This window comes from Melanotaenia boesemani, chromosome 3, assembly GCF_017639745.1.
Source record: "Melanotaenia boesemani isolate fMelBoe1 chromosome 3, fMelBoe1.pri, whole genome shotgun sequence".
Taxonomy (NCBI): Eukaryota; Metazoa; Chordata; class Actinopteri; order Atheriniformes; family Melanotaeniidae; genus Melanotaenia; species Melanotaenia boesemani.
Window position 1 is genome coordinate 30624908 of NC_055684.1, and position 13513 is coordinate 30638420.

General features: G+C 37.6%; 1 protein-coding gene across 3 annotated transcripts; it reads left to right on the forward strand.

Moving 5' to 3' along the window:
• Window positions 1-698: 698 nt before the first annotated feature.
• os9 (OS9 endoplasmic reticulum lectin) lies at window positions 699-11931 on the forward strand. 3 transcript variants are annotated; one of them, XM_041980589.1, is made up of 15 exons: window positions 699-895; window positions 1266-1448; window positions 2844-2907; window positions 2984-3060; window positions 3667-3765; window positions 4593-4794; window positions 4980-5135; window positions 5488-5597; window positions 5991-6051; window positions 6155-6237; window positions 6926-7129; window positions 7217-7412; window positions 7826-7993; window positions 8387-8496; window positions 10719-11931. In XM_041980589.1, exons 1-15 carry the CDS (start codon window positions 728-730, stop codon window positions 10854-10856), a joined length of 2019 nt encoding a protein of 672 aa, XP_041836523.1. In that variant the 5' UTR covers window positions 699-727; the 3' UTR covers window positions 10857-11931. The 3 variants fall into 3 exon arrangements, with proteins under 3 accessions (XP_041836523.1, XP_041836524.1, XP_041836525.1); XM_041980590.1 differs by having other exon boundaries at window positions 6158-6237; XM_041980591.1 differs by lacking the exon at window positions 7826-7993.
• Window positions 11932-13513: the final 1582 nt, after the last annotated feature.

The window sequence follows — 13513 nt, forward strand, 5'->3', positions numbered from 1 at the left end:
CATTGCAAACACATTACAGATTTTTTTTTTATCATTATTATTTGATTAAAATTATTAACAGAAAACGATCCACCGTGCTTTTTCTTTTCTTTTGCTTCTCCATAAGTCCTAAAAACTTGTAGATGTGGGTAGATAAGAGTGAGTGGGCGTCTGGTTACATATTGCGTATATTATGCGTGAATGCGTGTTTTCCCGTTTCAGTGTCTACAATAGCTACACGAACTCTCATTTCATTCCAGTCATTGTGAGCTTTGCACTTGCCGGCCTTAGAAATGTCCATTTTTACTGAACTTGTTTAATGTAGCAATCTTAAAACCTCAATACAGTTTAAGGTTTGAAATCAAGAAAAAAAGGAAAAAGATTTAAATAAAATGTACTTTAATAAAGACAAGAAATGTTTACAGATAAGGCTATAATCAGCACAATAATCTAATGAAAGTGGCTGGTGACACGCATTGTCCATCAGGCCAATTGCTAATATTTCTGCATGGTTTCCCTGTTGAAATGTGAGTTTATTTTGTAGTAAAACAGACGTTGAGAGCAGATTTTTCATTTGAGCTTTTTATTTAGTTTGTCCCGGTGTATTAAACAAACGCACCCAAAAATAAAAAAATCATCTGATGGACACAAACACTAGCCAATAATAATACAGCTTTTCTCGCTCTGACCAATCGGCTTGCACCATGTCAGTCGTTCTGTGTTTTGTTGCCGTCAGGCAAATGGGGGAATGAGGAGAGGGTCAACCATGGCTGCCTCCTTGGTACGATGGCTGAAGAGGTTGTATGTTTTTGTGTTAATATGCCCCCTCTGCGTTCCAGCCTTTTTGAATTTGGAGGAGCTAAATGAGATGAAATATGGGATTGAAATTCTTCCCGACCCCGTCATCTTGGGGCAGGTGAGTGAGACTGTGGATGGACGCTATCGTGTAGCTTGTTAGCTAGAATGTAGGCTGCATTTAGCCTTAAATGTTTTTCTGTCTTGTGCCAGTTTACAAAAATGAATAAGCGAGTCTGTAAGTGAGCCACAAAACGAATTTTAAGATAATTAATTAAGCTGCATGACGACCTAATGCTGGTGTTTGTTCCCAAGAGACGAACGCAGCATGTTGTGACAGCTGTCATAACAACATCTTCCTCACTTCACACGTTAGTATAGCAACAATCCAGGTTTTTACTCAGTCATACTCAAATACAGTCCGGTAGATGTATCACTGACAGCATTAAAAGCTAGTGCAGCTTACATGATTGTATTTATTTCTTTTTTAGACCAAGACAGAGGAGGTTATGATGGTTTCCAATAAGTACAAGCAGCTCTACGAGTGTCGCCTGCCAGCCCAGGCTGTCCGGTTTCATCAGGATCCAGCTTCTGATTCTGACACACAAGGGTACACTGGGCCAGACATCCCAGACCTGCTCAGGCCAATGCACAAAGCCCCATGTCTAGTGAAGGTTGGTTCTCTTCTTTGTTTCTGCTTATCTGTGTAATCCATTTGCTTAAGCTGTTTATATAATAAAGTGATTAAGAGGTTTTTTGTCACAAACTACATTACACTGACAACAGCTGTCACTGTAATATATTATATTTTTAGCTGATTCAAGCAAACCGCTTATCAGATGTTGTAATGTAATTATAACAAATGCAATTCAAAAGCATGTTAGGGAAGTGAAGAGATTCCCCGAATCCTTATTGCCCATCACAGTGTTATTTGAGACTTAATATGCAGTCACACATTTATGTTCATTAGCTAACTTTTAAGTAGGGTTAGGATGTCAGAATAATCCTTCACAGACTGGGCATAGATTTAGAATGAAAGCAGTATGAGAAAGAAAATAAGATCAGCAGTAAACTAATATGTAAGCCTTTCAGTACCAGTCAAAAGTTTAACACAGAAAATAATACATTTTAAGGCTTCCCATATTTTATTAAACAGCACTGATAAAACTGTGGAAGTATTTACCTTTTCATTTTGAATGAGTACAAGTGTAATTATATTGAGTCCAATTATACAGAAGACGTTTCAGTTTAGGCTTAAATGGACAGCAGAGTCGTTGCTTGGTGAAGAGGCAGATGTGATTTTGCTCCTGAGATTTTTATTAGCTCAGCTGTGACTTAGATTGATATACAGTGATTTTGTCCATTGTCTCGGGACTCTTTTGCTACTTTTTTTTGTCCTTTGCTCCCTAAACATTTAATCAAATGTCTTTGGTGGGACTGTAACCTAGCAGTGTTGTGTAAGACGTCTGGAAATCTCTGCATTATTTTCTCTTAATACTGTTTCAGTATGCTCTTCAGCCTGTTGAACTCGCAAAGGAATGTGATGGAGGTGGGAAGGTTTACTGGCAAAACATAAACACATTCTTTAGTCCAGTGGCCACTGACATTCTTGATGTTAGCTTCCTCAAAAGGCAATGTACGGTTGTTTAAAAAATGCAACACACTTCCACATTGTAGTCTTTAGTGTGCCCGTGTTTCTGCTTTGTCAAGGGAGATAGGAAAGAAATGGTGTAAGTGGAGTATTTTTAATGTAAGTGCTAGTAAACAGTTGAAATTTAGGTCAAATGTTTATCTTAACTTAACGAAGTTAAGTAATTAGTGAACATGCAAAATGGTTCAACAGTTTCCTTCAGGATCAATAAAGTTGTTCGTATACGTAGCTGCCAGTTTCTTCAGTGCTTTTGGTGCTAAAGATGATGTCTCCATTTCCATGAAACTGTAAAGAACTTTTATTTTTTTATTGTCATTCAATCAAATAGAGTCTAACAGAATGCCTTATTGTATTGTTGACGACATTGAGCAAGTAATCCTAATGATATGTTGCTGTTTGCTGTCTTGGTTGCCTGCAGACCAAGGACTGGTGGACATATGAGTTCTGTCCTGGTCAACATATCAGACAGTATCACCTTGAAGGTGAGATTTTCTTTCTTTTTAATCTGCGCTGTCTTTTCCAGGAGTCATTTTTTGACAGATTTTCTTTTCTCCTCAGACACAGAAATAAAAGGGGATATTCTGTTCCTGGGTTATTATGAGTCTGAGTTTGACTGGAGCAATGAAACAGCAAAGGTAAAGATGGCTCTATGTTGTGGTTGCGTTTTTTTTCTTCCTTTCTGCTTTTTCTTTTCCTGTTTTCTTGTGAATGCTGAAAATGGCCAATAGTGTGGTTGTGTCATATGGGCTACGCCCTTTGATTTTCATGTGGCAGTGAGTAGTATATGGCTGAATGCATTGTCAAACTGAGAATGCATTATATTCAGAGTTTCTCTCTGATTTCCAAAATGTCAGCCATGTATTCTTAGAAAGTTGTACGGACATAACAACCCACATAATCTGCTGAGCCATCTTTATTTAGTCTGTCACACCAAACATAAAGCAGCTGTGTATAAAATGTCAATGACAGAAAATTTTCATGTTTTTTTTGCGTGTTTGTATACATGAAGTTTACTCTTTATGAGATGCAAATAACAAAATAGTAATGCCATCTAACCAGAGCCTTGCTGCGAGAACTGCTTGTATGATGATTGTGGAAGCTACAGCCAGTTCTGCTTTTGATTGTTTTCCTTTATATTTTCTGTGTGTTTTGTGATTAATTGGCTGACAGATACCACACAGTGATTGTATGGTTGTCCAAGAATATAACAAATGATGACATCTTTTCTGTTCGTCCTGCAGGCCTCCAAACGGCACAAACTGAAACGATACCACAGCCAGACATATGTAAATGGCTCCAAGTGTGACCTAAACGGAAATCCAAGAGAGACCGAAGTTCGGGTGAGATGTTTGTATCCCACATGGCCCGAGTACCTGCTAGTTTCATGTTTTGAACTCATTTTTTTCTTTACTTTTTATATTTCTGTTTAAAACTGTGGAAGCAGCTGAATAAATTTTGGAGGCTGGAAGCCCCTCACCTTTTTAACTTTTTTAGGACTTGTATAGCAGAGAAGAAACTGTCAGGTAATCAGGAGTTGATAATTCCATAACCGGAATATTCCCTGATTCTTCAGACACTGTAACATGCAACAGTTCTAAGTTCCATTTTAGCAATTCAGTGAAGATCTGAAAATGTATTAATGCTCTTACAAGGTTGTTTTGGAAGAGTCTTTCAGAGTAATCTTATCTGTGATGTGAGGTAGAAATATTCAGTTGTGTAGTAGTTTTTCAGTTAGTTGTGCAGGAAACATGGACAGAGGGAATAACAGGTTAATATCGGCTAAATATCGGCATGAATCTGTTTGATAAAACTGAAAACAGATGGGCTTCAAAGCAAGCTGAAGCTTTTGAAGTGGTTTCCCACATTGAAGATCACAGACTATCAGATGGTGCATTTTAAACACAAATACATCAGCCTGAAAGTATCTTAAAACATGTGATCTGAAGGAAAAAGCCCAGAGAAATTCAAGAATTAAGAATAAACTCTTAAGAGTTTTCTTACATGCAGAAAAGGGGTAAGGACCTAAGGACTTTGCAGGGTCCAAACTCTATTTAGAAAACAAACCAAAAAGATCCAATGACTATTACATTTGTGGAAATTTGTATGTTGCAAATACCTGTATAACTCGATTTTATACAGTTAAAAATATTTACTTAATTATTTTCAGTTTATGTGCGAGGAGGGCTCGGTCGACTACATTGCACGTGTGGATGAGCCCCAGTCGTGTCGCTATGTGCTGACGATTCACACAAGTCGCACCTGCCAACATCCATTCCTGCGACCACCATCCACTGCCAAGCCGCAGGGTATTGTGTGCCAGCCAGCACTAAGTGCCCAGCAGTACATGGATTACGTCAAGGCTCAAGTCTGTAAGCGAGCAATAAGATGAAGGTCATAGTGTTGCAGCATTTGGAGAGTGCCTCCTCACTTTGGTCTTATTTCCTGTTAAAGAAGCACTTTATAGTAGGAAAGGAGCACCCAAAATACTTTTTTTGTGTGACAGCTTTCTCTTGTCTATCCTTTCCCTTTCCAATCTTCCTCTGTCTATTTCCAGCGGACACAAAACGCAAAGTAGAGCAGATCTCCGAAGAGCTGAAAAGCCTTGATGAGATGTTGGCTGGTAATGAAGGCACAGATGAACCAGTGGACATGGCAGCAGAGGAAACCTCACCTTCACCCAGCAGTGACCCAGACCCGTTGGATAAAAATGGTACGTTTTTTACGCCGAATAATTGTTTGTTAAAATTCACTTTGTGTGGATGCTCCTTTAGTGGAGACGAGTCAAATGCAAGACACACGAGACAAACTTTCTTTATATAAAGGTTTATTCTTCAGCTGAAGGATTTGAACATTTTCACATGCTTCAAAATGCATTAGACTCAGAACAAAGGACTCTGGCCTTATATAGGGGAGAGCACATGCATGCAGTCACATCTTACTCCAACATAAAAACATACTATCAATGATTCTCAAATAAATGGCAATCACTTGTCATCCATATATGTGGTTTTTATGTCATTAAGGCCAGATGTAAACCTTTTCCTGTTTCTGCTTTCAATCAGGTAATACTGATGAGGATAGAGAGTCGGAAGAGACGGAAGATTCTGATTTCTGGGAGGGAGTAACAAAGCCAGAAAATTCAAAAACAACATCCTCCCAACAGGAAAACGAGGTATTTAAATCTGTTTTAAAATGAAACATACAGATGAGTTCTGACTTTGACAGTGCATGAATCACTGAATTTGAGAAGTGAGCTATTCACTTATTTATTTATTTTTAGAAGACCACGTTTATGTAGGTGCACAGTGTTAAGAAATTTGGAATTACATTTCCAGAAATAACCTACATTAATACATTCCAGATGTGATTATATGTTGCTATAACTAAATTGTTTAGTTATTAATAAAATATTGTCACATATTCTATAAAACTGAGTTTCCAGTCTTATTTTGTAAGTGTTGCAGATTGGTGACTGCAGATTTGTGAGGGTTCCTTGCAGTTAAAACCCTTTTGACCACTAGATAGTGTAGTTTTTCCAGTTCTAACTTGACTCTTTTCCTTGCAGGCAGCAGATAGTGACTATAGCTCACCAGCCGATAATGAAGTAGTAGATGATGGTGATGAAGGTACACAATGAAAACAGTGCCATTAACTGTCATAAAACTATAAGTCCAGATTGATTCTTCTTGGTAATGCAGGATGCGTTTTCTCAATGTTGTTCTCCTCTAGTAGAAAAATTCAACTTTAAAATCATCACCGACCCAGCAGATCTGATGAAATTTGTTCAACACCTAAAGGAGAGTAACAGGAAGGTCAGTGCTTGTCAATAGCCGAGGTTTCCATAAAGTTTGTCATGCATATTTAAAAGATGTAAACAGAAACAGTAAAACAACAAAAAAAATCCACTAATGCTCAAAATAAATGATTGCTTGCGTTGATTTTGTGTTGTAGAAGACTGGATACAGAAAAGGTTTGAGGGAACAACTTGATGAAAATGACATAATTACTTAGCTGCTGTTTTTGTTTTGAGCCAGCAAACAAACTAGCATCTTCCCAGATATCCCAGAAAATCCCAGATATTCCCAGAGATTAATGCAGTTCCACAAAAAGAACTTTCTCCATCTTCTTGTTGTAGACATCTTCCAAAGTTGTTGTCATTATGTTTATTTTTCTCTTCTTTATTTTTTTTTGTCCCCAGTTAAGACAAACACTTCCTCTTTCAAATTACAGCAACTAACAACAAACCCTATATTGACAACTTCTGATAATTCTGCACAGTCTAGTTTAATTACTTCAAAGCGATCATTGCAGACATATCTGATTTATATTTCTTTCTTTCTTTTTTTTTTTTTTTGCAACTTTTCAAAAGATAATTATACATTTGTTTAGCTTGTTAATGACAGCTTGTCTTACTGTGATACTTTTTGCCTCATCTTTGGGATTATGTTTCTTACAATGCATTCAATTAGATTTTTCTTTCTTTCATTATTTGATTTTTAGAAAGCACAAAACCAAGCAACAAGCAGAGAAGAGGATCCAATAAGGCAAATGTTACCAGAGAAGCACAGAGAGGAGGAGAAAGATGAGGATGAACGACTGTTAGAGGAGTTTGAGGATGAGATAGCTGACCTCTCTGTGCCCTCTGAGAAGATTGAGGAGATAAAGGAAGAAATGCAGAAGGAGTTTGACAATATCATAAATGAGGTTTGAGATGCGAGATGACATATCTACATATCTAACCCATTGTAAATGAATTGTATTTAATGTGACTGGCTTCTGTCTGTGATGTAGGCCCAGCAGGAATTGGAGACTGAGGGTCTGAAAGGAGAGTTTGATCGAACTCAGGCAACACAAACACTGGAGACAACACTGGATAAGCTACTTGATCATCTAGAAGAGAAAGATGTTCAAGATCCAGAGCAGCAAACAGTCCAAAGAACCAGCGACCCAACCAGAGGCAGCCCCAGCCTGGCTCCTAAGCAGCCAGGTAACAAAGAAGCTGCCAACATGTCACCTGCATGGCCGTTCATGCTGTCATCTTCACTCATTATTCATGTGCGCAGCAAGTGTTTGTTGTGACAGCTTTCATCTCAGAAGAGACACGTAGGGTTTAAACAATGAAAAAATGATTTGTAATTTTATTAGGATGAATCTGTGGCTCAGTTGGTGGTCTTTTCTATGCTGCCGCTGATGTAATTGAGGGTGACTTTAATTTATTACTCCAAATTAAAATTGAAATGACCGAAATCAATCACACTGATTGAATCCATCACAGTGCACGGTCGAAGTGTTAATAAAGTGTTTTTTTCGGATGGCACTTATCGTCTCCATCCTGTGACACTGGTGGTGGGTTTTGAGGTAAATTGTCTTGTTTGTCCCTCTTTTGTCTCGTCACCCCAGACCAAGCAGCTGACGACCATGTTAAGATCAAAATTACTAAGTATAAGACGGGCAGCAGCCCTGAAGGGGAGGTCAAAATTCAGGAGATGGGCGAAGGAGACCCCCAGTGGCAGCACATAAAGGACGTGGTTAAAGAACAGCTAGAGAAGGCAGGACTGAAGGCCGAAGGTATGAAAGGAGAGTGTCTTCAACACTAACGGCCTTTTCTCTTTTCCATCTCTTATCTTGAACTTGCAGCACTCAATTCTCTTCCCATCTTCTAAAAAATGATAGACCTCCCAGAACATCTTATAAAATGGTTCAGCCCTTAAGAGGGCTTAAAATACCTCAGCAAAAGCAAAGCACATGATGGCTGTAAGCTTAAGCTCTCCTTTAAAACAAGTGGAAGTGAAGGGTGCGTCATTTGTGTGTGTGTTTGCGCTTTCCTTTTCATCCTCTCTTGTGCCTCAAAACACTTCATTCTAATGAACACGTGATACAGTTTCTTACTCTTGAGTTACTGGGTGTTCCTGTGTTTAACCAATAAGTCCTCCCTTTCTCCCGTGTCTTCTTTCATTAAAGGTAAGATTGAGGTGAAGATCTTGACCCGAAAGAATGCAGAGGAAGCAGGTGATCAGTGGCTGACTGAGGAAGATACAAAGTCCTTCAGGGAACTGCTCATAAACCTTTTGGTAATTTAATTTCTCATTGTTTATGGTTTATTTGCATTGTGTCAGGTCTGAATTGAACACACAGATGCACAGTGTGTTTGACATCTGTTTTGTGCTGCAGTTTTTTTTTTTTTTTTGCTAAATTCATCCTGTGTAAATCTGAACAGACAGCTGGACTTCTGCACTCTCACTACAATAAAACATTTAAGCTCTACGCTGAAACGCATACAGACAGAACCTTATGTCCAACTGCTGCATCCTTTTTTATGAATATTTTGGTCAGTTTTCAGAGGACTTATGAACATGTAGCCCAACGTAGCAAGCAGAACAGTATCACCACGTGGTTGCTGCAATGTTGTGCAGCTAAAGGAACGAAAAAAAAGCAAAAATGTATTTGATAGCCACACATACCACTGCCATCTACTGCACCGCCTCTTTTTTATGCTTCCTTTTGATAATGGAGCCTTATACCCAAAAAGCTCCCCTTGGCAAAGCAAATTTCTTAACAACACAGCAGCGAGACCATCATTCTGCTTGCTACGATGCTGGACATGGCAAGTAAAAAATAATAAATAAAAATTCCCATTAAAATTTTTTAAATAGTTTTACTTGTTTTTTTTTTTGTTTGTTTTTTTTTTTTGCGCATTGCATCTTGTCCAACTTAAACATTGCTAAAGTCCTGTGTCATCAGAGATTGGTCTTCTCTCAAAGTTCAACAGTTAAGGGAAAGCCATATTCAGCATGAAAATGTTTTTTTTTGTGATCGTTTCATTCTGAATTTGAGTTATGTGCTTTACTGCTGATGTTTGGACAATGTTGTTGGGATGTTGCTGTTTGAATGTTAACGTTGGCACCATGGGTACAGTGGACAGCGCAAGTGACACCCATCACTACCACAACCTCTATGAATCTGTGTTTCACTGGGAGTAGAAATTATGCTGGGTAAGAACATAAAAACTGATCTTGGATAAACTTAATTCACTAGTTACCAGTTCAACAAATATTTCTATTTGGTTCAGATATTATGTTTTTCATTCAGTGTCATATCATTCCGTGAATGAAAGCACAGAATTGTCAGTTTTCAGATTAACAGAAGTGTCCGTAAAGTTAACAGCAAAATCTCCTGGTAATTTTCTGCTAGGACGTTCTCCGTTTTTGTTTTTTTGTTTTTTTTTTTAACAGAAATTTTTCCAAGAGTGTAAATTATCATGATCTCCACCATCGCCATCTTTGCTATTGTCTGTAAATGATGTTGAAATTCAGAGGTGAATTCTAAACTCTCCACTGCCCTCTAGTGGATGTTACTGTTTAGTCACGCACCTAGTAATTTTTTTTTCTTTCTTTCTTTAAATTAGATGAAACCTCAACTAAAAGTTTAGGGGAAAATAACATTATGCTATGTAACCCTGCAAACAGTTTTCTTTTCCATTACAACACAATACTTTTGAGTTACCTCACAAAAAAGGGATGATCCAAGAGCACACACAGCCTGTTATTGTGTGATACCGCAAAAAAAAAAAAAAATTGCTGTGTCCCCTGAGGGGCCTCAGTAGTTTTATGAGTGATTATAATATTATCCAGTTTATCATGTTTTTTTTTTTTGTTTTTTGTTTTTTTTTCATAGTTGTTTCACAAATTCAGACAGTTTTTGTTTCATGGGTGAACACATTTAGTCAGTCTTTTTGGCAGATAATCTGCTCTCAAACCATTTCTGTTGTTAATCTAGATTTTTCTTAGCACCAACTGTTTACATGCATCTGTCATGTAGTCATGTTTGATCTGCCTCAGCTCTCTGACCATACATGTCATTTAATCTTAACTTTTTTTTTGGTTTTTTTACTCCTGGCGTCCACAGCTCTGTTTAACTGCCATGTATCAGTAACATTTTTAGTCTGTGGAACCTGGAAACCTTTTAATGTGTTTTTAAAAGACTTACGTTACTTCACTAATAAGTTATCCTTCTGCCGGGATCCACAGTGAGTTCTTCAGGATGTCTGACGAAGGTATAAAGAGTCATCAGCTGATAATGTCTACTCTTCTACAAGACCTAGTGAATAAATTAAAACCTAACAAGTTGATGAATTTTTTTGTGACTTGCTTCAGTAGATCAACAGGATCACTTTAGTTTGTTGCAGAATTTTTCCTTGAGAAACAGTCTTAACTTTGTAAGCATGTCAGATGACGATAAATCAGGAATATTGTGGTTGGTTTTCATGAAATATTCTTCTGTTTTTACCCCACAGACTGGAGGCACTGAAGAAATTTACAAAGAGCAAAAGAGGCAGCAGGAGTTGGAGAACAATTATAGGTTTGTGTGGGGAGAGAACCAGGAAGATTCCCAGTCATCCAGCACATCAGACTCAGACGATGTGGACATTTGAACCCACACAGTACTTTCAGTGTTCCTATAGTGACGGTGAACTCCTGTGGAGACCAGCAGGGAGAGGGACTCTGAGGTGTTGTCACAGTTTTGAAAAAGAGCCCACTTGATTAAATTATTGCTGTTAAACCTGGTGGATAATATCAGCTCAGCTGTTTGCACATTCAGTGTCAGAGTGTCTTGAAAAGGCAATAAAGTTGGTGTCTTTATTTGGCACTGTTCATATGTTGCACGAAGAAACTACAACCTGTCAACTGTACCTGTGCAGTTGAGTGAAGTCATGCATTTTTGTCTTTTTGATGGGATACAGTTTTGATAAATGGCTAGAGTAGCCAAGTAAGCTCATTTTCAGAAAGACTTTCCAGTTTTACTGAGCATTGCATTTAGTTCTGAACTTGTAAACAGCACAGTCTTTGTTTTTGACGTTACCATCGACAAGTCCTTACCTGTAAGTGATTCAGAAGGGAAATTTTGTGTATCTCAGCAACTGAATGAGTTTCTGCACAAATTGCTCCACATATTGTTCACAGAGTCCAATTACTCGAGGCTTTACATTCCAGTTCTCGCTGGTCTTTGAAACCTTGATATTTTGTTCAGTGAAAATGTCCCAAATAAACACAACTACACAATTATACGTGCACATGCTGATGCACTATACACTTTTTGCAAACTCAATTTATTCACTGTATTATGAATAATTTGGTTTTCTGTCAGGTAGTCATGTACCACTAAAGAAATTATAAAAGCTAAAAATGAAAACACAGTAATTATTTTGAGTACATTTCTATTTTTCTTTTTTTCTAAACAAGAAAATTTGTAATTTACCCTGATTTAGCAAAGAAAAGCAAGGAAAGCTTCAATAACGGATCAGGTACTGCATACCAAATTATTGAATGCTCACAAAACCCTTCAGATGTGTACTTAAAGGGCTTAATTTATATGGTGTGAATAACTGTGGCTGCTTCAGCTTAATATGTACATAATTATAGCATCGAAATGTTTTTCAATTTATTAGTTGTATGTCAGCGCAGTTTAAGACTGGACTGAACTACCTGAATAAACCTGTTTAAAATTTCTGACTGCATAGCCTTTTCTACTGTGTAACTATGCCATATGCACTCTCTTTATTCACACGATGCAAAACTCCAAGTAATAAGGGTGTGTTTCTTGACTTTGTCATATGAATTTGCAGAGAATTTTGATCCACTCTGAGCAGCTGGTCTGACCTGAAGCAAAATGACTTTTTTATTCTTGAAAATCAAAATTAGCTGCTCGAGAGTACTTAAAGGATGCTTTGGGGCACATTGTTAGCATCACTGCATCAATAACCAAGGCAATGCAGAAGTTGTTAGATAAGATTGTTTCATAAATCTACAGCTTAGATGGCAAACAGTCAATTTTCCTCCTAATGTATCCCTCCTCCTTGCTTATTCCACATTATGACAAGCAAACAAAAAGTTAGAGGCCATCATGTAACAGGATGTAGTGTAAGGGGATGACACCCATCATAAAAAAATGTTCATAAATGAGATAAATTACAAATGTAAGCAGGTCAGGAAGTTGAGGTAAATGACTCCTTGGTCTCATTATTTCTGGCACCCATTATTTGGTATTTATGGGTATCTTCAAGCTTAAGCTTAATTTCCTGTACATCAATAGAGACAGCTAAAGACCTGCAATGTGTTTAGTCTTGCTACAGTATAGGAAATTTCTCTAAGGTTACCGTAACAGCTATGATGTCATGTCTGGTAACCTCCACGAGTGCTACCTTGGAAGTTCTCTGTTCAGAGTTGTTGAACCTGGGAACTTCTAACTTTTTAACTTGCAGATCATAGCTTAAGCTAGTATAGTTTGGTCACTAACTTTTATCACCATCCTTACACTCACTGTAGCCTGGCTGCATCTTCTGTTTGCTTTGTTTTACCATGTAGTCATAAAACTAGAGATAATTAGAATTAACTCTAGATATTCCTTTTTCTAATTCAACTGATTATCCAACAGTTTTATAAGTAGCTTTAGCTGACAGATAGCTATGACTGCTGTATATAGCTGTAACAAACAGCTATGACTGCTAGTTCATGTTTTTGTTGCAAGAACGTAAAGAAAAAGAAAAATAGGAAGGGATAATCTGGAGATAATGTGGAATTTTCTGTTACAGGCTGAATTCCAAAACAGTCGTGGTCTGTACACAATCTGCTCAAACAAAATGACCATATACAAAAGTTAAAAGTCAACCTCTTTTCTCCTAAAATAAATACAATCCTTTCAACCACATGTCATGCTATGCTTTTTTACATAAGCAGACATATTGACTTATCATTAACAAAGCATGGCTGGCTGACTAGCAAACATTAAGCTTCTCTTTCAGCAGGTGAAACCGATATTCCTGCGCTGCCAATAACTGAGCTCTGTGATCTCTTTAAATGTCAAAATGCAAAAGCTGAACATGAAATCACCAGAAGTCATTAGATGCTCTATATAATTAATATTGTGATGACATTACATAGAAACTTAAGTGGGTAGGTGTGTAGGGATTTTTTTTATTTGTATTTTTGTAATACCATTAATTCTTGCTTGGGGTGGCACCTGGAGATGCCCTGCCCCAGGTTCCACCCCGAGAAGAGACAATCATTTTCTAACAAGTATTTAGTGTTAACT

What these genes read in the sequence shown, in the direction of transcription:
- os9 (XM_041980589.1), top strand. Translation starts at nt 728, where the DNA reads ATGAGGAGAGGGTCAACCATGGCTGCCTCCTTGGTACGATGGCTGAAG. An exon ending in CAAGAGAGACCGAAGTTCGG is followed by an intron (nt 3,766 to 4,592) that starts GTGAGATGTTTG and finishes AATTATTTTCAG; the next exon opens with TTTATGTGCGAGGAGGGCTC. An exon ending in CCTGGCTCCTAAGCAGCCAG is followed by an intron (nt 7,413 to 7,825) that starts GTAACAAAGAAG and finishes TCGTCACCCCAG; the next exon opens with ACCAAGCAGCTGACGACCAT.